We start from the raw sequence: 20,657 nt of genomic DNA, 5'->3' as shown, positions 1-20,657 counted from the left end.
CGTCATCGGGACGATGATCGACCCGATAACGCATCGAACCTGTAGGGACATGTTCGTCGTGAGCAAATGTTTTTCTAGGAAAAGGGGGGTGTTATCGCGTAGACTAAACAGTTTCACGCTATTTTTTACAACGCAGTACATAAAACAAAGGAAGAAATGATCTATCAATTGGAGCGAGAGAGAGGGCAAAGGTATATATAATGAGGGATGAAGCGCATCGAGCCGCATTAGCATACGATTTGAGAGTGATACATCGGTTGCGACGTGAACATTTTTTTATAACATTGAGCAAGAAGAAATGACATGTAATCGCCCATGGACACCGGACTATAAAATTGACATCGATGAAATCGAAGAAAGTAGTGACTTTATATACTTCGATCATTTTTTTTATAATGAAGCTTTATTAGATGATATCGCCAAAGCTTTGCGTGAAGAAGATCGAGGAGGAAAATCGACGGATGTGCAACGAAACTCACTAGCGCACTTTGTTCGCGATCGCGAACTCGGGATACGAGGAACCGATAAACGCATTGTTCATAGACAAGGAGTTGTTATCAAGGATTTCGGATATAATAATAACTATTACGGTAGCTCAAAATGGAGAATGTACATACAGACGCGGAACAAGGATAAAGCTCATACAGCTTCATCTGTGACAAAACCCTTTCCTTTTACAATAAACCTGACTTTAGGTCCGAATATAAGGAGTGTCACTATTGGGAAGTGGCAATGGGAAATGTGTCAAAGTAGTGGTTGGTATGATGGTGATGAACAATATGTGTCTGCAACGCTATTACCATATAAACCATTGATATCTAATGAAGTATCGCTATTGGGCGACTACAGTTGTCGACTTCGTGGTGATGAACAACCTGAATCTGATGAACAACCTAAATCTGAGTAGATAAAACATGGATCAATTCGAGCAAACCGAACGCGATCTATTGGAGCTGTCCGACCAAGTAGCTACCTTGGGTGAATTTTTCACATGGACGCTGCAATGCGCGGAATTCATCGAGCAGCTCGAGACACGTTGTAGTGCCAAACGTCAGCGGCTCTCCGACAATCCAACGATCTGGCAGAGGCAATCATTGGTTGCCAGAATTGCGCGACTCGAGGGTGTGAAGTTGCGATTGGAAAGACAATTTATCCATAGCGGTGGTGATTATGCGAACGCCGGTACCAGTGGTGACACGCGCACAACAGAACTCGTATGGCGAGAGATCGACGCCGCGTTCAAAAAGCGTATAAGCAGGATCCGCGAGACAACAATGTTGGACATTTTGCGTGGATTAAGCATCTATCCCGTTTTGTGAGCTCGCAAATTAATAAACATGGACATACAAAGTATATTTGTGAACGGTAAGTGTCTATACTTCTTATAATAATGTATAAAATATTATATATATTGTATAAAAAAAGTTTTATAAAATTTTATGTTTCTTTTTTACAGATGTCTTCACTATTTCAGTTCGAGCGATAAGTTGCAGTCTCACACTGTGGAATGTCGAAAGGTAAACAAATGTGCAATCCGACTACCGAGCGAGAACAACAAGTGGCTCAGCTTCAAGAACCACAGCAGGAAAGAACGACTTCCCTTTGTGGTGTACGCCGATCTGGAGTGTGTGCTGCAGAAGACACAACCGGAGACGGAACACGCGTCATACGCCTATCAACATCATCGGGTATGTAGTATAGCATACTACGTACAGTGCTCGTACGACGAAACGTTATCAACGTATCGATTTCGTCGCGATAACGACTGCGTCGCGTGGTTCGTCGAGGAACTCAACGGATTGGCGCATCGCGTAAAGAACATCTTGTCCGACATAGTATGCATGGTAGACCTAACGCGAGACGAGTGGGAGACATTTCACAGCGCGACGAAATGTCACATATGCGAACAACAATTCGCGCCTGATGATAATAAAGTGCGCGATCATTGCCACCTGACCGGGCGGTACAGAGGTCCAGCACACTCGACGTGCAATCTGAATTATAAGGATCCTCACTTCATCCCAGTAATATTCCACAATCTGTCGGGCTATGACGCACACTTTATTATCAAGGAGATAGCTGCCGCGTTCGAAGGGTCAATCGATGTACTGCCTATAACAAAGGAAAAGTACATCTCATTTACTAAACACGTGAAAGACACCGCGGAAATATCTGATTCGCGAAGCGATATACAATTAAGATTCATCGACTCATACAAATTTCTGAGCGCGAGTCTCGCAAAATTGGCATCCTTCCTAGATAATGATAAATTAAAAATTATACGATCAAAATTTTCCGCGTTATCCGACGACGATTTCAAATTATTGACGCGAAAAGGTGTCTTTCCATACGAATATGTGGACAGCGTCGAAAAGCTGGAGGATACGTGTTTACCACCGCACGATTCATTTTACAGTTCCTTGACCGGTGAAACCGTATCCGAGAGCGATTACGCGCACGCCACAAACGTATGGCAGCGATTCTCCGTTCGAACCCTGGGCGAATACAGCGATCTATACCTGAAAACCGATGTCTTGCTGTTGGCCGACGTGTTTGAAAATTTCCGCGACAGCTGCGTCGCGAGTTACGGACTTGATCCCGCGTACTACTACACTTTACCAGGCTTTACGTGGGACGCCATGTTGAAACATACATGTATCAATTTTGAACTGCTGACCGACATTGACATGGTCATGTTTATCGAACGTGGTATACGTGGCGGCCTGAGTCAATGTTCCGGTAGATACGCGAAGGCCAACAACAAGTATATGGAGTCGTACGATTCATCGAAACCGTCGTCGTACCTAATGTACTTCGATGTCAACAACTTATACGGTTGGGCGATGTGTAAGCCACTGCCCTACGCGGAGTTTCGATGGGTCGAAGACTCGTCAAATTTCGACGTTAACACGATCGCTTTGGATTCGTCTACAGGCTATATTCTCGAGGTCGATCTCGAGTATCCGCAGGATAAACACGACGCGCACGCTGACCTACCGTTCTGTCCGATGCGTGATAAACCGCCCGGCAAACGGCAGGACAAACTTCTCGCCACGCTGCACGATAAGGAGCGTTATGTCATCCATTATCGCAATCTGCAACAGTGCATGCGTCATGGCATTCGCGTCACTAAAATATATCGCGTATTGCAATTCGCTCAATCTGAGTGGCTCCGCTCTTACATCGAACTCAATACAAAATTCAGAACACATAATGTTTTTTCAAACTCATATAAATTAATGAATAACGTTGTTTTTGGAAAAACAATGGAGAATGTACGAAACCACGTCGATGTAAAATTAGTGACGAAGTGGAAGGGTAGATACGGCGCGGAGGCAATGATCGCGCGACCGAATTTCCACAGCAGTAGCGTGTTTTCTGAAAATCTGGTAGCCATCGAACTTCGCAAACTCGAGGTGAAATTCGACAAACCGATCTACGTCGGCATGTGCATTCTCGACTTGTCGAAGGTGTGCTTATATGAATTTCATCACGATTACATGTCTCCCCTGTACCGCGACTCGTGTAGAATCATGTATACCGACACGGACAGTTTGATTTATCATATCAAGTGCGACGACGCGTACGAGAACATGAAACATGATATAGCTCGGTTCGACACAAGTGACTACGCGGTAGATAACGCTTATGATATGCCTCTCGTCAATAAAAAAGTGCCGGGCCTGATGAAGGATGAAAACAATGGGGCCATTATGACCGAATTCGTTGGACTTAGGGCGAAAATGTACGCCTTGCGAGTCGATGGTAAGAAAGACACCAAAAAAGCGAAAGGTGTCAAAAGCAACGTCATCGCGCGCACCATCACATTCGACGACTACACGCGATGTTTGAACGATGAGATCGAAATGACGCGACCACAGTCGTGCATAAGATCGAAAATGCACGAAGTGTACACTATTAGCGAGACGAAAATCGCTCTGAGTCCGTACGACGATAAGCGATATATCGTGCCGGATTCGACCGATACATTGCCGTGGGGACATTACCGAATATAACGTAATGTATATAATGTATATAATATATATAATATATATAATGTATATAATGTATATGTATGTATGTATGTATGTATGTATGTATGTATGTATGTATATATAATGTATATATAATGTATGTATAACGTGGTCCCGGAGGGAACAGTGCGTTTTCCGGGGCCCCCTCCCAGAGTGGTGTGACGACACCCCCCTATATATGGCGCCACGAAGCACGAAAGTCACAATAGTTCTCGAGTAAATATCGTATTATATATGAGAAGGGATATTAATAAAGATATCACACATTTTTTTATTATATACTTTATATGTATTACATGTATCATTTTTATATTAAGAATAAAATACAGTATACACGAATTAAATCACATTGTCCTTGTGTATCCATGAGTTGTGTGATCCATCGAATCCCAGCCATTTTACGTAAACCTCGTCGCCCCTCCTGCGCAGTACTTTCTCCACGAGATACACGTCAGGATAAGTCGCGCGATGCAACTCGTACTCGTAGAACGCTCCAGCGACGGATTTTCCACGATAGTCCTCGAGTAGGTAGGTTACGGGATTGGTATGCTGCACTTTAACGATCTTAAACACCTCGGTGGTCCAATTCGGCGTGTAACCCTTCTCGAAAATTGTTTTGTATTTGCTGACGCGTACCGAGTCACCCGTTTTGAACTTTGCCGGGCCCGCGATCTTTATCGCGCTGTACACCGTAGCCAAGAGTCTTTCGGCGATCGCGGGGGTAACGTCGACGGGTCGCATGCCGATCGTTCGATGCTTGCGCGCGTTGTAATCCGACACGAGTCGCGATAACGCGTCGACCCACTTGTAAGTTCCATTGAGCGTAAACATCTTCCACATGTTGTTTTTTAACGTGCGATTGAATCGCTCGACGACCGACGCGACTTCATCACCGAATACGTGGAATAATGATTGATGCCGTGTTTTCTCACGAGACGTTGCACGTCGGTGTTGTAAAATTCCTTCCCCATGTCGGTTTGTAGATTACTAGGGCACCTCCGCTATCTCGAATTATCTCAGCGATAGCGTCAGCTGTCTCGCTGCCACCTTTACCCTTGAGCGGCACGGCCCACGCGTACTTGCTCAACACATCGATGACGGTGAGTATGTAGTGGTAGCCTCCGTTGAAACGCGAGTACGGACGCATCTCGACGATATCAGCCTGCCACAGGTCGTCGTACCCTCGCACTATGACGTGTCTGCGGGGAAAATTTCTTCTCGCCGGTGCATGCAATTCGTCCACCAACCGTCGCTTTTCGATATTTTTATCCACATCGGTCGATTTTAACGGTCTCATGTTCGGTTAGCGTTTCGTTGACTGTCGTCGTCGTTCTTTGGCTGTACGTAACCGTTTCTGTTTATGTTTCTGCATCGTTCATCGCTGTTTCTGAACCGCTCAGAAACCATATCGAGCCGTTCTCGAACCGTTCGTTGTCGTTCGTCGTTGTCAGTTAACTGCTTCTTGTCACTCATCGTCGTCGTCGTCGTCGTCGACGTTCTTTAGCTGTTTGTAGCCTTTCCTGTCTCCGCGTAATTCGCAGCTGTTTCTAAACCGCTCGTAATCGTTCCTAACCTGTTTTTGAACCGTTCGACAACCGTCCGACAACCGTTCTTGAACCGCTCGACAGCCGTCCGACAACTGTTCTCGATTCGTTCGTTGCTGTTCGTCACCGTCGTTAATTAACCGTTGCTTCTCTTCACTCGTTGCCGTTCGATAGTCGTTTCTGCTGAACCGTTTCTTCATCCTTCATTCACCGTTTCCAATCTATCGATATTTGCACGTCGAAGCTCGTTCACCGCAGCCTGTAACGCTCGCACATCCTTCTCGAACGCGGTAAGCTTCTCGTCTGACTCTTTCCATTGATCTGTCAGACTTTTAAAGCATTGATCAACGTATATTTTGTTAACAGCGTCACCGTCAGTCTCAGGTTGCGCTACGCGACGAATCTTGCGCGATCTTGCATCAAAGTCCGTGGCGGCGCGACACAGAGCGTTGTCGCGCACGAAATTTCTCACTAATCCGCTCCACCGATAATGATAGGAAATGGTATTCGTCGCGTCTTCGCGCTGCTCGAACAATCCAAATTTATTGATCGGCATTTCGACACCGATTGAACGGATCGCTGTCGCACCGTTTAATTTATAATAATCCCAGCCTCGCGAAGTTCCTCGATGATCGACATGATCTCATTGTCGTGGGCATTGTTGCCAGCTTGACGCGAAGCGTCGAGCAATCGCAGACGATCCACCAGCTCGTTGGGGTCGTCCCAGTGCACGTAGTCGATCTTATTATCGGTTAGCGTCATCGCGCGAGGTGCGAATAATCCCTTTCCGGATTTTTTCTTCTTGGATTCGGTCGACATCAACGGTGCGATTACCCGTAAATACTTGTATCCCACGTTGCCCTTTCGTCGCTCGTGAGGATCGTGTTGGAATTTATGAGCACTCGTTGCCAACAGTATGCTCTTGTACTTTTGCATATCGTCTTCCGTGTAGATATCGTCGTCGGGCATTCTCTTGAAGATCAACTCGTAAATACCGGGTGTGCCGGCGTATCGTACGCCATCGATATAAATGTTATCCGCTTTGTCCACGTCAAAACGTTTATTACCGAGCATCAATTCATTCTTGCCGAGATAAACGCCGTACGCTATGTCTATTGTTGGATAGGCGCTCAAAAGCTCTGCGATGTAAATTCGGCTCAGTGGACCCAAGTGATCTTCCAACGATTCTATAAACCATTCTCGACCCTTCGACGTTTGCAACCGCTTTTTAACGGTTTTCCCAATCGAGTCGTCCGTGGTTTCGAAAACTTTCGCGGTTTCAAGAAATTCGGGACTTGTACGTTGCACGGTTTGCGTCGGTGTAGAGGTTATCGGTGTAGAGGTTATCGGTAGTACTGTCGATTGATTAGATTTACGCGGTGTCAATGAAAGATCCGACCAGGAGTCTAATCGTTTCTTCTTTCTCTTCGATGTAGCATCCTCCTCCTCCTGCCCGCGCTGTTGAACGGATAGCGGTTCGATTTTCGCGTCAGCGACGCTCTCCGTCGGCTCCTCTTTTTTCACCGCGATCAAGCTCGAGTTGTCGACGATCTTTTTCAACGGCTCGATGAGAGGTTTAAAGTGCGTATCCAACTCAATGTCCTTCTCGATCTTACCGGTCTTCAAAGCGCGAAGTTTTTTGCGAATCGAATCACTCGTTTTCGCAATATCTTTCACGATCTTCTCGCGTTCGCGAATCGTCTCGCTCCCGTCGATCGCAGCCATCGTGGGGGGAAAAAATTATGCAGAGTGTCGATCTCTTTCTCCGTAACACTAACGTTGTTTCACCTTCGACGACGTATCGACGACGACTGATTGCTTTTACGGTATCGCGAACACGTTAAATCCTTTTCTGTATCGACCGTTCGAAAGCGCGCTGTCCTTGTCTATCACTACGAATCCATACTTTTGTTGCCAACAATCGTGGCACAACGAGCAAAATTCATCGTACGACATGTCGGTATTCACGTGATCGTTGTACACGTGTTTCAAATTAGTACCATCCTGTTTGAACAGGATCAGCAGATTCGCGTTGTCGCGTATCAGATGTTTAGGTATTCTCGCGTACGTCTGACAGAGATAGAAGGAGTCGACGCTCGAGTGCCTGCCCATTGAGAAATACTCTCTCACAGAGTCTTGCTTATCGCACGCTACGTCATCGAAGACGAAGATCGAGTTTGGACGCGCGTCGCTCGGTGGAATGACGTCACTGTTATTGGAGAAGGTGTAGTAGCCGATTTCGTCGATCGATGTCAATAAATTCTCCAGATATCGGTATTTCGGTTGTTGCAACGATTTCGAGTATACGTACACGTTTTCGAAACGTACGCCGTGCGGACTTTCCAGCAAGCTTATCAAGACGTTGGTTTTACCGCAATTCGAGGGGCCGCAAATGATCGCGCGTATAGTAGTCGGTAACATCGTACCGTGCTTGCGTTTCTCCACGTTGCCTCCCATCGACCGTGATCTGTCGTCGCAATTCGTCACGCGAATCGCCAACGGTTGTCGCACGAATCTCATTTTTTTTCCTCACACTTTGTACGAATGAATCGAACTTTCTCGTTCGAACGTCTATTTATAGGTGCGCGGCATCGCGAATCGCTCAGTCGCAAAGATGTTCGTCCTGCTGTCGAGACCTTCGGACATTCGCGATTTTAGCGCCGAACAGCTGCAATTCGTACCGAAAGCCGTTCTATTGCAAGTGTGTGGTGATCACGTCTACTATGTGTGGGATAAGCTTCCGCAGCATATAAAGGCGGATTTGGAGGTTCAGACCTATCGTCGCTGTGACGCACATTACAATCAACCGTGGCAGCGAACGCACATCGACGGTCCCGCGCCAATGATAAAGGATTGCGGCGAATGTCAACGAAAAAAATTAAAACAGGTAGAGGCCTGTTTAATCGCGCGATAGGTGCACTTCCGTTCGAACTGCACATTCCTGGCTATCAGTATTGCGGTCCGGGAACTCGTTTGCGAGAACGATTGGCTAGAGGTGATCCGGGTGTAAATCCATTGGACGCGGCGTGTCGCGAGCACGACATATATTATTCGCGTAACAAAGGCCTCACCGAGAGACACGCGGCGGACGAGATACTCGCCGAAAGAGCGTTGGGACGCGTCATCGCGAAAGATTCGAGTCTCGGAGAGAGAGCTGCCGCTACAGCCGTCTGGGCGGCCATGAAGGCTAAGACGAAGCTCGGAATGGGTTTGAAAATAAAGGCGAAAACAAAGGCGAAGACCCAGACGAAGATGAAGATGAAGATGAAGATGAAGATGAAGAAGAGAGCGGATTCGAAAAAACGGATACTTCCGGCAGCGAAACGAGGCGGCGTATTGCCGATTCTACCGTTGTTGGGAGTTCTCGGTTCTCTGGCCGGCGGAGCGGCCGGAATTACAACGGCGATGAACGCTAGCAAAGCCGCGCGACGTCAGCTGGAAGAGACGCAACGTCACAATCGCGCCATGGAAGGTCGCGGACTTTATCTCGCTCCGTACAAATATGGACAAGGATTGTATCTCGGCCCACACAAACGCGGGCGAGGAGTAGCGTTGAAGATTAAAAAAAAAAAAAAAACATCAAAGAAGACGTTAAATATGCCCACGGGTGTTACGACTAACGTACAATTGAGTCGACTGGCAAGGCGAATGCGCGTACCGTTCTTCAGAGGTGTTTTCATGCGTGATTCGTTACCGATCGTCGATGGTGTACGTCGAAACGAGAGCGGTATCGTGAATTTGGACGATGCAGCCGGCCCCGGTACTCATTGGGTAGCGTACGCCAAGAGGGGAGATCAAGTCGTATATTTCGACAGTTTCGGCAATCTTCGACCACCGAAAGAACTGGTGCGATATTTCGGACCGAGCGTGACGAAAATTGAGTACAATCATACGTCTTATCAGCGCTACGATCAGAGCATCTGTGGCCAGTTGTGCTTGCAATTTCTCCGGACGATCGATGACGATCGGCGTTAATTTAAAACCTGACGACGCGCCGTGCGGAGACTCAGTGTTCGTCGACCAGCTTCCGCCGATATGTCTATAACGTTTACGCTGACCGGGAAGAGTAGCATCCTCGCGGAGCACTATTTTCCCGCCGTGGATCTGAGCGACGGTGACTACGAGCTCGGTCTAACATGTTTCGAGACTTATCACACGATTCCGAACGTGAATTCTTCGAATAATAAATTTTATTTCGACGAGGATGACACGGAAATTACGATTCCCGAGGGATCGTACGAGATACGAGCCATACACGAGTTTTTGAAACGTGAAATTTCACGTAAACGTCCGCGACGCGTGGTTCGTTCCAACGACGATCGTCGTACGTCGATCGCGGATATCGCGCGAGAGGAGACCGTTCGCGCGAACGGCTACGAAGACGAGGTCGCGGAATACCCGATAGTGCTTCGTGCAAATTACAATACGATGAAGAGCGAGATCAAGTGCGCTTTCAGAGTGAATTTTAACAAACCAAACAACGTTGGATCGCTGCTGGGATTCTCGTCGACGCGTATATTGCAGCCGGGACAGTGGCACGAATCGGACGCGTCGATTAATATTATCAACGTAAACATTATCCGCGTGGAGTGTAACGTGACCGCGGGTGCGTACAGCAACGGCAAACGTGTTCATACGATACACGAATTTTCACCGAGCGTACCACCGGGATATAAGATATCGGAAACGCCGGCGCAGATCATTTATCTGCCGATCATCGCGCGGAGCGTTACGGATCTAACGATACGCGTCACGGATCAAGACGGACGATTGCTCGATTTTCGCGGAGAAGAGATCACCGTCAGATTGCACGTACGACGGCGAGAGCGATAACGCGCCAGTGTATGCGTGAGTGTGAGTGTACGCGCGACACATGAGATGCTAGTGTTGAACGACTCGGAGCACGCGACAGATAACAGTAATATCTTTACGGCTGCACCGATCGACGATATCGTCAAGTCGACATTCGGTGGCGTTAAACAAGCGACGAGAAAGAAGCTCAACGCGTCGAACGTTAAGTTTTTACAATCTCTGGGATTCGCGGTGCGAAACATCTGAACGATGACTGAAATTCTCAACATCGGAAGCGAGCCGGTCTTTGACGATCGCATCGTCAAGATCGAGACTCACACGTACAACCCGTACGCCAACACAACGTTTGATTATAGCGACGAGATACGAATACCCATACAACAGCAGGATCTGTATACGTTGCCGTGCGAAAGTTTTCTCTACATCGAAGGAACATTGACGGTGACCAGAGCAGCCGACCAAGTCGATAATGTGGTATTGGGTACTAATTGCGTCGCGTTTATGTTCGATGAGATTCGATACGAGCTCGACGGTATGGAGATTGATCGTTGCAGAAACGTAGGAATAACCAGCACGCTGAAGAACTACGTTACGGTATCGTCCGACAGAAGCGTGATCCTGCGAAACGCGGGATGGGAACCACATAATAATCCGAACGGATATTTCAATTTCTGCGTACCGCTCAACTTGTTACTGGGATTTTGCGAGGATTACAAACGCGTGGTGATCAACGCTCGTCACGAATTGATCTTGATACGAGCGCGCAACGACAACAATTCCCTGGTGGGAAGTCTCGCGTTGGAGCCTACTATCAAAATACTCAAGATACAATGGCGAATGCCTCACGTGGTATTAAATGAGATCAACAAGCTGTCGATGCTGCGCGCCTTGGAAGACGGGCGATATCTAAGTATGGGTTTCCGTTCGTGGGACCTGTACGAGTATCCCCTGTTGCAGAACACGACCAAGCACTCGTGGGCCATTAAGACTGCGACCCAGCTCGAGAAACCGCGATACGTCGTCTTTGCTCTGCAGACGGGTCGGAAGAATGTCATGTCTGCCGACACAAGCCGATTCGACGATTGCAACTTGACCAACGTAAAACTCTATCTAAACTCGGAAGTTTATCCGTACGACGATCTGAATTTGGACTTTGGCAAACACAGATGGGCGATTCTGTACGATATGTATGCGCGTTTCTGCAAGGGCTACTACGGATACGAATATCTCGAGCCGAGTCTCACCGTCTCGACTTTTCTACGTAACGGCCCGTTCGTGATCATCGATTGCTCCCGCCAAAACGAATCCGTCAAAAACGCCACCGTGGATGTCAGAATAGAATTCGATTGCATGGAGAACGTACCGCCGAATACCTCCGCGTACTGTCTCATCATACACGACCGCGTGATTGAGTACAACCCGTTGACGAACGTGGTGCGCAAAATAGTCTGAGTGTTCGCGGCAACGTCGACGTGAATATTATTTTCTCTCTCTTTCCATCACTCTCCAATACAATTATTTAGAGGGGCAAGGGAAGGAGGGAGGGGGAAGTATAAATCAGAGTGTCACGAGACGGTTTGCAGAGTTGCATGTCATTCCTCTCGATTGACGCATCGACGAGGGAGATAGAGAGATAAAGAAATCTCGTCATGTCCGTACCAACGTTCGTGGACCTGCAAGGATTCCTCGTCGGGATGAAATTTGTCGTGAAAGAGGTGGCGGTGCTGAGAAAAGGCTGCGTTCTGACGCATCATATCTTTACGTACCCCATGCCGTGGAATCTCCTCACAAAATCGGACAAATCGTGCGCTACCTGGTTGATTCACAATCACCATGGATTACGATGGGAAGACGGAAACGTACCGTACAGCATGGTGAAACGCCTGATTACGTCGGCCGTCCTTGGTATGGAAGAAGAAGAAGAAGAAGAAGAAGACGACGATGACGACGAGATGCCGACTCTCGTGTACGTCAAGGGATGCCAGAAACGAGAATGGCTGGTGGATCTGCTGGAGAATTATGCGCGAAAAAACCTAATCGTCGAGACTCTGGATGCGCATTACGAAGATATCGAATCTTTGAATAAACTAGATGACACCAATACTATGCGATGCGGAAAACATGAAAAGAATTGCGCGTTACAAAATGTAATAAAACTATTTAATTGGTGGTCGCGCGCGACGCCATAAAGATTTGCGATCTTTTTTTTTAATAAATAAATTATATATATAACTTTTTTGTTTTCTTTCTTACTCCCTCTCCCCTCCCCCATCATCACCATTAGAGTAGGCTTTACTTCCCTCTCTACTAAAAAATCCACTGCGCAGTTCTATAAACATTAATTCCCCCTCCCGCTCCCCCTTCCCCCACCACCACATTATTACTTTTTGGAGTTGTCGCGTATACTCGAGTAATTTCAAATGAGCAGTCTTGTCGCGATCGCTTGTACTGACGGACAACTTCTCAGAGCCTAGAGAGCGAAAGAATGTTCTCCTTTGAAGGATGCAACAGCAGCAGCAGCAACAACGGTGCAAAACGCGTGAATGCCGTGAATTATTACGTGCCGATTCACAACGTTGAAACTCAAACGTATGAGGCCAGATGCAATAGGTAAGTTTCGTTTGAGAGATAATTAACATATAGAGTCTTCCCTAGTTTTTTTATATCTTTACATATTGTAATACTTATGAAAAAATACAAAAAACTATTTTTATTTCTTTTATCCAGCATTTCGGGGGACCGTCGCGCGGTACGTATACTCAGCAGACGATACGCGCTGACAGCTACGGGATACAAATTCCTCGAAATTGGCATCAATGTGGGCCCACCGAGCTATGTGGAGATCGCCGTTGGAGATCATCGAGGAAAGGAACTGCTGTTGTCTCTCGAATCGTGGAAGGCACTCTACGAGCAACGGCAAAATATTCAGAATTTCTTTCGCAACGATTTCAAAGATATCCATAGTTTTATAAACGTTGGACCGCTAACGGTGAGAGTTTGTACGGTTAATAACATCAAACTCATACGTCTCGAATCTGTAAACGTATGCTTGAGAATGACCGAATCGACGTTGCATCGTATGTTCGATCTCGATCGGTGCATCGAAGCGAGATTCGATCGTTTGGTCAGAATCCTTGCGGCGGTCGATGCAAAATTTGTGCAGTTCTCCGATATCGCGTCCACCGTGACGGATCCCAGGGAAGCGTCGAATGCAATATACGCTAGCGATGCGTTCAATACGAATCAGCTCATCGATTGTGAGCTCGCAGCTTTAGTTTTTTAGCACGTAAGATATATTATGTAAAAGAAAAGTTAAATAAACAGGCTTTTTTTACATCTAAAAACGAACGATGTATTTTCTTTGCGTGCATGTCCTTCCCTATACCTTACTTTTATCAAATGTTGTTTACAACGAACATGATCCGACAGGTTGATCTTCGTCCCGATGATGTCATTTTTTTTCTTTGTCTTTTACGTATTGCGTAGATAGATTGTCTATTCTACGCGATAACCACCCCCTTTTCCTAGAAATATGTTGTTTACGTCGAACGTGTCCGGACAGGTTCGATTGTTTAGTCTACGCGATAACACCCCCTTTTCCTAGAAAAAACATTTGCTCACGACGAACATGTCCCTACAGGTTCGATGCGTTATCGGGTCGATCATCGTCCCGATGACGTCATTTCTTCCTTTGTTTTTTTCACGTACTGCGTAGATGGATTGTTTTTTAAGTATAAATCATACTATATTTTCTTCGAGCGCATTTCTATTCGAGCCGTATATGCGACGTCCGCTGGAGCATCGGTTGCACGAATTGGTAATCAAATATTGCATTGTCGCATATCATAACATAGAAGCGAGGTGCCGCGATGTTCCGGCGAACCTCGGCGCTCGCCTTTGTAGTGCGAGACATATTTTGTCTTACGACTATCAGTTTTATACACCGCCATTATATTTTTTCTCTGGCGACTTCTGCAACCGTCATTGAATTCAGTCTCGTCGAGTCCGCGCAAAGTGTTACATGTATATATTTTTTTATAAAGTTTCTTGTGTACGAACGTGTTTTTTTGTGTTCGGGTGAATAAACGAAGATGCGATGTTTATTGTGTGATCGGTTTTTCGTGCCATCGACGTGCGACGATTGTTGGCGCTCTTACTGGCTGCGCGCCGCTCGTGCGGGCGCCGTGCGTGCGGGCGCCGCGCCTAGTGCGCGAATTGCCGCAAATTTGGGCCCGGGGCCGGCGTCGCCCCCTCCCTCTTACGCGGAGGCAATCGTCGCGTCTCGTTTGATGCCTGACGCCCCCCTGCAGGTTTCGGTGGATATGACCACCGGTCGACGAGTGGTTCGCCGTGTTTAAGGTGAGTACTCAATTCTTTAGCAAGGCGGTGAAAATCCTCCGCGGCCCCCGCGGACCCCACGCGCCCCGCGGCGCGCCGCGGCCCCCGCGGCCCCCGCGCGCCCCGCGGCCCCCGCGGACCCCGCGCGCGGCCCCCGCGGCGCGACCGCGGCGCGACCGCGAGCGCGAACGCGGACTTCCCTTCCCGCGGATCCGCGGCGCGGGTGAGTCATCCCCGGTGATTCATCCCCCCCCCCCTCCCCCCCCCCGCGAAATCCAATATTTTTAATATCATATACTCCCCCCCTTACCCCCCCCCCCCAAAAATCCGATATTCTTGAAAATCCGATACTCCCCTCCCCCTCACTTCCCCGCGAAATCCGATACCCCCCCTCCCTCACCCCCCCTCGGAGCCCCCGGGGTGGAATCGGCTTACACTAACTACTTTCTTTTTTAAAAAAATTTTTTAAGATTTGGTTGATTAGACCCAACTTTATACGCGATCAAAGGTCCATAATTTTGATCGCATATAAAGCTAAATCTAATCAACCGAATTTAAAAGAATTATATATGAAATAGAATGACATTTCTAAAAAAATTTAAAATTTTTTTAAAAAAGAACCCCTTTACCGATCGTCGCCAAATTCAATACCAACCTTTCTTGAACGAGACTCTATCGATTAAAAAAAAAACAGCCCGATATCTCAATATTTGCGGAAGTTAGAGCAACCACGGACATGATAAAATATTATGAAAACGTATCATGGATAAAACGTATCGTGTATTGTGGATTTTTGAAAAAAATTCACAAAAGTAAGTGAATATTAAATATAAAAAAATTTTGAATTTTTTTAAAAATGTCCGTGGTTGCTCTAACTTCCGCAAATATTGAGATATCGGCCTGTTTTTTTTTAATCGATAGAGTTAAAAGCCATTCTGTAATTTCGTTTAATTATAATTAATATTCACTTACTCTGTAAACAAATTCTTCTATATCCCTCTATCTTTCCCTCCGTCTTTCCTCTACGATAGCAATATCGTTATTAAATCTTAAATAATTATAAATATGTTTCTTCTAATAAACATTTACACTATTTTAAATAATTTATTAAAGACATGTTTTATTCTCCAAAAATGTTTATAAAAAAAAATTTAACAATTTATTTAAATATTTTGTTAGAAAAATTTTAGTATAACATGTTTTCATGCATTTCCTTTTTTTTTTTTCGGTTTTCTTTCTTTTTCTTTTTCAGGTTCGTCTCCACTGTCATCTTTAAATTTTCGTTTTTCTTCCTCTTTCTGTTTTATTTCTTCCGCCATTTGAATATCTTTATATTCTATAAAATAACATAATTTATTACAGTAAATTCTTAGCGAAAATTCTGTCAGTGTATAAATCATGGCTTTTAATATTAATAGTTTAAAGATCCGCACACACGCGCGCGCACCACGCGCACACGCGTGTGTTGCGCTAATACATCGTTGAATTAATTAACCTTTAACAATGCATTAGCGCAACACGCCCGTGTTATTACAAACAATTCTAAAATTTTGTTATTTTATAGAATGGAACCAGGCATGGCATAAGAAATATATGAAACTTGATGCGCTATGCCATAGTTAACCCTAGACAGACTCACTTATTTTTCTCATACGTGAATGACTCACTAGGGTAATACATTACCCCAAACTTGTACCGCGTGTATAATATTTCCAGAATGTTCTTAAAAAACTTTATAATAGATAATTTTGTTTGTTGTTTAATAGAGAAGACGGTAGTCATCAATTTGCGGTAGTAAAAAAATAGTTTAAAGATCCGCACACACGCGCGCGCACCACGCGCACACGCGTGTGTTGCACTAATACATCGTTGAATTAATTAACCTTTAACAATGCATTAGCGCAACACGCCCGTGTTATTACAAACAATTCTAAAATTTTGTTATATTTAATATTCTGTTTGGCGCTCACCAAACTGTAGATAGATGCATGTATCATACTTATTAGTTTAGTCTCGTTACTCGTTGTACATAGTATTCTTTGCGTACCTAGTATTAAGTATTTCGGTGACTCGCGCGAAACGTCGGCGGATCGCGATCAACGCGGAATCGATAATTGCGCGACTCACCAATCGGTGCTGCCCTCGCTCACCCCACGAGGGCACCCGCCTGAAGAACAAGTACTCGCTCGCGACACTGTTCCAGCGCCGCGAGCTCTCGGCACTCATCGTTACGACGTCTCGGAGCACAGAGAGATTTTCGGAGCAGAGAGACTTGCGCTAATATCCGGAGTCGCAAGATCATCAGCTCGCTCCCTGATAGTGCGATCGCCTATTTTCTCGGCCTGCTTGTTTGCTGCCTTTACCTGCTTCCTCCTGCTTGCTTGCTGCCTGCCTTGACTTACTGCTGCCTGCCTCGCATTTGCCTTGCTTGCTGCCCTGCTTGCGTTGCTGCACGAGCCCGATCGCGACCGAGACGACGCATCCAGGAGTCGACGGCACAACGAACGGTGAGTCGCATTTGCATAACTTAACTCGCTTTGGGGGAGACTTACACCCCCTGGTCCTTCGAGCTTCGCTTTATCGCAAATCCGGGTACGGCTCTACCGCCCCCCGAGCAACTGGTCCTTCGAGCCGGATATTCATATCTTCGCGATTAGTCTATTGCCGCCGACCTTTCGCGTGTCCCTTTATTGTTCTAAGTCACCGAATCTTGTGTTCTGTAGCGCGTAGTGCAGTGGTGCGTGACCTTGCGGGTCTCGCAGGATCTCCCGTATCGCAACGTTCGCTTCGCGAAGGGAATTCTCGCGTAGCATCGCGCAGTCGGCCGTTAGCCGTCTGTAATTTACGCGAATTCGCTGGATACTTATTCTCGCATTAACGAGGTGCAATAACGCTCGGCGCGCTGACAACTCGTGTCTCGCGCGGTATCTCTCGTGCAACGCTAGCTTCGCAACGGGAATACGCGCGCGAACTTCGTTCGTCATAGCTCGGGCCGCAGCCGTTAATCGCCTTAAAATCGACTCCGCGCTCGACGCGGTAATTAGTCGCCGTATAATTGACTTAATCGTAACCGAAATATTCGGTCGAATATCCGAGTATTCCGGACAAGCGATACTTTCGCGCATAGAGACAACGGCCGTGGCCTTCGATTGCGGGCCGGTCTCGCGCGCGTTGTTTTTCTGTATAGTCTCGGGCATCGCTCGTGTTTACGTCGTTGCGAGGGACATACAGCCCGACCCAACACTTGTATTATCCCGACATTCGCGATCCGTGCGAGAATACCATCGTTCGAGAATATTATTGTCGCCGATCGAGAATATTTGCCTTTCGAATTCTGCGACGCGTGTCCTGACGTCCGCGGGTCGAATCGCATCATTGTTTATCGCGCCGATCCGACGGCGGGTGTTCTCCGCGTTCAACTCGAGGAATATTACCGAGAATATTCTCTCGGGACTTTGCGCGAGCATCGAACGGAGCCGTCCGTTATCCCTCACCTTGGCAACCTGACTTTCGTGATTGTTTCCGCCGAGTTTCGATATTGTTGGTTCGAGTTGCCGTCGCCTCCGATTGCCTATTCGTCGCTTTCCCCTTGCTCTTAGCTTCGTCTGTCTGTGGTGGACGACCCCTTTGTTACATCATGTCGAAAAACGCATATGTTCGTCGCGAAGTATGCAATCGGCGTATGCAAGAAATACACGACCTCTCCCTACAAGCCGCGACCGACGCGGCAATCCGAGCGACCTTCCTCGCTCGCTACTCGAGCGTAGCGAAGATCGCGGACGATTTTGAAGCCACCCACCTGAAGGTCATCCAAGAAGCGGCGGATTTCGAGGTCGAGGACGAAATCCGAGCCAGTTTCGATAAAATGCATTACGCCGTAAAGAGTCGATATCACCGTGAAACGGGCGCGCCATTCGGGGGCGCGCCGGCACAGCCCTCGGGCCTCGGTGGTCAAGTTGCCTAAGATCCCGCTACCGCAGTTTTCCGGCGACCTCACGTTGTGGCCTTCCTTCATCGCGTTGTTCAACGCGTCGATACACAACCAGCAGATTTCCGCGATAGAGAAATACCAGTATCTGCTGGCTTCACTCAAAGGGGAACCACTCAACGTGGTGAAAAACCTGCCGTTTTCCGATGAGTACTATCTGATCGCTTACGACTCGCTGGTCGATCGATACCGGAATAAGAGAAGGTTAGCGGACCATCACTTGAATTCGATAATCGAGGCAAAGCCATTGAAGGCGGAGACGGCCGAGGCTCTTCACCACTTATTAGATACGTTTACCGAGAACACGCGCGCGCTCGCATTGATGAAGTTCCCTACCGATTCATGGGACTTTATCCTACTGAAGTTTTTGTTAGACAAGCTTCCTCGTTCCCTTCGGGAAAAATTCGAGTCTGCTCACCGGGCTGAGGAGACACCGCGATATACTCAACTCACGAAATTTCTAGCGGAACATTGTCAGGTTCTCGAGGCCGTCGCGGGCCCGTCCTCCAAACCCAAGTCCACGCCGGTTTCTTCGTTCGTAACTAACACGGCCGATTGCCCCGTTTGTAAAGAGCCTCACTACGTATCGAAATGCCCGCAGTTTCTGAAACTCTCGCCGAAGGAGAGACAGTCGAAAGCTCGCGACTTAAAATTGTGCCTCAACTGCCTGCGCTCAGGGCATGGCTTGAAAGATTGTCCCTCCGAGTGGACATGCCGATCGTGCGGTATGAAACACCATACGCTGCTGCATTTCGAGCAGGCCAGCGTCCCGTCCCCCGCGATCACTCCGGTCGACGACCCCGCGGCGCCGGGGGATACAGGCGGAAACTAGACGACCACATTGCCTCGAGACATCGTTGGCGCGCGCCCTTTGCCCCTCGTGATGTCTCTCGTCCGTTCGTCACACGGGCGCATTCGCGACGAAGATGTTCGTAGTTGTAGTTTTCGTTTAGACGAGGTCGAGTCCCTACACACTCACCCCGTCATCGCGCACCGGCGAGTTACTGCATACTCACGGTTTTTCTCGTTGACGCCGTCTTGGCGTATCACCACTCGGGTGTCGCCAAACGGCTGGACCTCATTCGGAGGTCACAAATTCGCACGCATGATACCTCTCGCCCGTTCGTCGCATGAGCACGTTCGCGGCGAAGATATCCGCGCAACCGTAGCTTCGTTTGGACGAGGTCGAGTCTCCATACACTCACCTCGTCATCGCGCACCGTCGAGTCACCTACACTCACGGTGCCTTTGGACACCGCCGTCTCGGCGTATCACCATTCAGGTGTCGCCGAACGGTAGGACCGCATTACCGCCGTCTTGGCGTATCACCATGTCCCTCCCGCTATCACGGAGGGCTCGTCGGGTGTCGCCAAACGGCCGAACCTCACTCGGAGGTCATAACCGTCGAGTCACACACACTCACGGCGTCATTGGATCCCGCCGTCTTGGCGTATTGCCATGTCCCTCCCGCAACCACGGAGGGCTCGTCGGGGGTCGCCAAACGGCCGGACCTCATTCGGAAGTCCTGCACAAGCTCGCTCGCTTTGAGCCTCAAGCTGAACCTTCACACAGTTCGGAAACCCCTCCGACCGAGGAGGAGAAAATCGTATCGCTCGTGGCGCTCGATCCGCCTGACGCGGTGCATTCATTACTAGAAAAATTCTCTTCAATCGAGAAAATTGGTCGAATTATAGCATACATTCTTAGGTTTGTAAATCACTTTCGTGTAAAATCTGCCCCTACGACTTGGGCCATAGATCAGCTCGAACTGCATTCCGCGTTACTACTAGTTGTAAAGAGTGTACAGGCGGATGCATTCCGCGATGAGATCGATCGTCTTCAAAGCAGGAGAAGGCTCCCCAAGCCCCTTCTCAGGCTCGCTCCTTTCCTTGATCCGGTGGGTATTCTCAGGGTGGGCGGCAGGCTGCAAAATCCGGATTG

At 47.7% G+C, this 20,657-nt stretch overlaps 6 protein-coding genes across 6 annotated transcripts; 5 read left to right on the top strand and 1 right to left on the bottom strand.

Annotated features, from left to right (window-relative positions):
- Nucleotides 1-914: 914 nt before the first annotated feature.
- LOC139810076 (uncharacterized) lies at nt 915-3,214 on the top strand. Its single transcript, XM_071773405.1, has 3 exons — nt 915-1,315; nt 1,457-3,143; nt 3,206-3,214. Exons 1-3 carry the CDS (start codon nt 915-917, stop codon nt 3,212-3,214), a joined length of 2,097 nt encoding a protein of 698 aa, XP_071629506.1.
- Nucleotides 3,215-3,286: 72 nt separating this feature from the next.
- On the top strand, nt 3,287-4,028 carry LOC139810344 (uncharacterized). Its single transcript, XM_071773801.1, has one exon. The coding sequence runs from the start codon at nt 3,339-3,341 to the stop codon at nt 4,014-4,016; it is 678 nt and encodes a 225-aa protein (XP_071629902.1). The 5' UTR covers nt 3,287-3,338; the 3' UTR covers nt 4,017-4,028.
- A 345-nt stretch (nt 4,029-4,373) lies between these two features.
- On the bottom strand, nt 4,374-5,331 carry LOC139810075 (uncharacterized). The gene is made up of 2 exons (XM_071773403.1): nt 5,023-5,331; nt 4,374-4,634 (listed from the first exon to the last, which is right to left on the bottom strand). The coding sequence occupies exons 1-2, from the start codon at nt 5,329-5,331 to the stop codon at nt 4,374-4,376; spliced, it is 570 nt and encodes a 189-aa protein (XP_071629504.1).
- A 4,282-nt stretch (nt 5,332-9,613) lies between these two features.
- LOC139810074 (uncharacterized) lies at nt 9,614-11,842 on the top strand. The gene is made up of 3 exons (XM_071773402.1): nt 9,614-9,813; nt 10,195-10,390; nt 10,775-11,842. Exons 1-3 carry the CDS (start codon nt 9,614-9,616, stop codon nt 11,840-11,842), a joined length of 1,464 nt encoding a protein of 487 aa, XP_071629503.1.
- A 954-nt stretch (nt 11,843-12,796) lies between these two features.
- On the top strand, nt 12,797-14,496 carry LOC139810341 (uncharacterized). The gene has a single exon (XM_071773798.1). It carries the CDS (start codon nt 13,077-13,079, stop codon nt 13,671-13,673), a length of 597 nt encoding a protein of 198 aa, XP_071629899.1. The 5' UTR covers nt 12,797-13,076; the 3' UTR covers nt 13,674-14,496.
- A 3,869-nt stretch (nt 14,497-18,365) lies between these two features.
- Nucleotides 18,366-19,548, top strand: LOC139810073 (uncharacterized). Its single transcript, XM_071773401.1, has 2 exons — nt 18,366-18,605; nt 18,709-19,548. Exons 1-2 carry the CDS (start codon nt 18,366-18,368, stop codon nt 19,546-19,548), a joined length of 1,080 nt encoding a protein of 359 aa, XP_071629502.1.
- The last annotated feature ends 1,109 nt before the right edge of the window (nt 19,549-20,657 follow it).

The sequence above is a fragment of the Temnothorax longispinosus genome, chromosome 3, assembly GCF_030848805.1.
Source record: "Temnothorax longispinosus isolate EJ_2023e chromosome 3, Tlon_JGU_v1, whole genome shotgun sequence".
NCBI classification, from domain to species: domain Eukaryota; kingdom Metazoa; phylum Arthropoda; class Insecta; order Hymenoptera; family Formicidae; genus Temnothorax; species Temnothorax longispinosus.
The sequence above is the reverse complement of the archived record's forward strand: the minus strand, read 5'-3'. Positions and strand labels throughout refer to the sequence as shown.

Excerpts from the sequence above, each read along its gene's own strand:
- LOC139810076 (XM_071773405.1), top strand. The coding sequence starts at position 915 with ATGGATCAATTCGAGCAAACCGAACGCGATCTATTGGAGCTGTCCGAC. Across the intron at positions 1,316-1,456 it reads TTAAGCATCTATCCCGTTTT|ATGTCTTCACTATTTCAGTT; the intron begins GTGAGCTCGCAA and ends TCTTTTTTACAG.
- LOC139810344 (XM_071773801.1), top strand. The coding sequence starts at position 3,339 with ATGATCGCGCGACCGAATTTCCACAGCAGTAGCGTGTTTTCTGAAAAT.
- LOC139810075 (XM_071773403.1), bottom strand. The coding sequence starts at position 5,331 with ATGAGACCGTTAAAATCGACCGATGTGGATAAAAATATCGAAAAGCGA. Across the intron at positions 4,635-5,022 it reads GAGATAGCGGAGGTGCCCTA|GGTTACACGCCGAATTGGAC; the intron begins GTAATCTACAAA and ends ATTTTCGAGAAG.
- LOC139810074 (XM_071773402.1), top strand. The coding sequence starts at position 9,614 with ATGTCTATAACGTTTACGCTGACCGGGAAGAGTAGCATCCTCGCGGAG. Across the intron at positions 9,814-10,194 it reads ATTACGATTCCCGAGGGATC|CAACGGCAAACGTGTTCATA; the intron begins GTACGAGATACG and ends GGGTGCGTACAG. Across the intron at positions 10,391-10,774 it reads AGATCACCGTCAGATTGCAC|CAGGATCTGTATACGTTGCC; the intron begins GTACGACGGCGA and ends CCCATACAACAG.
- LOC139810341 (XM_071773798.1), top strand. The coding sequence starts at position 13,077 with ATGAAAAAATACAAAAAACTATTTTTATTTCTTTTATCCAGCATTTCG.
- LOC139810073 (XM_071773401.1), top strand. The coding sequence starts at position 18,366 with ATGTCGAAAAACGCATATGTTCGTCGCGAAGTATGCAATCGGCGTATG. Across the intron at positions 18,606-18,708 it reads TCGATAAAATGCATTACGCC|TTTTCCGGCGACCTCACGTT; the intron begins GTAAAGAGTCGA and ends CCGCTACCGCAG.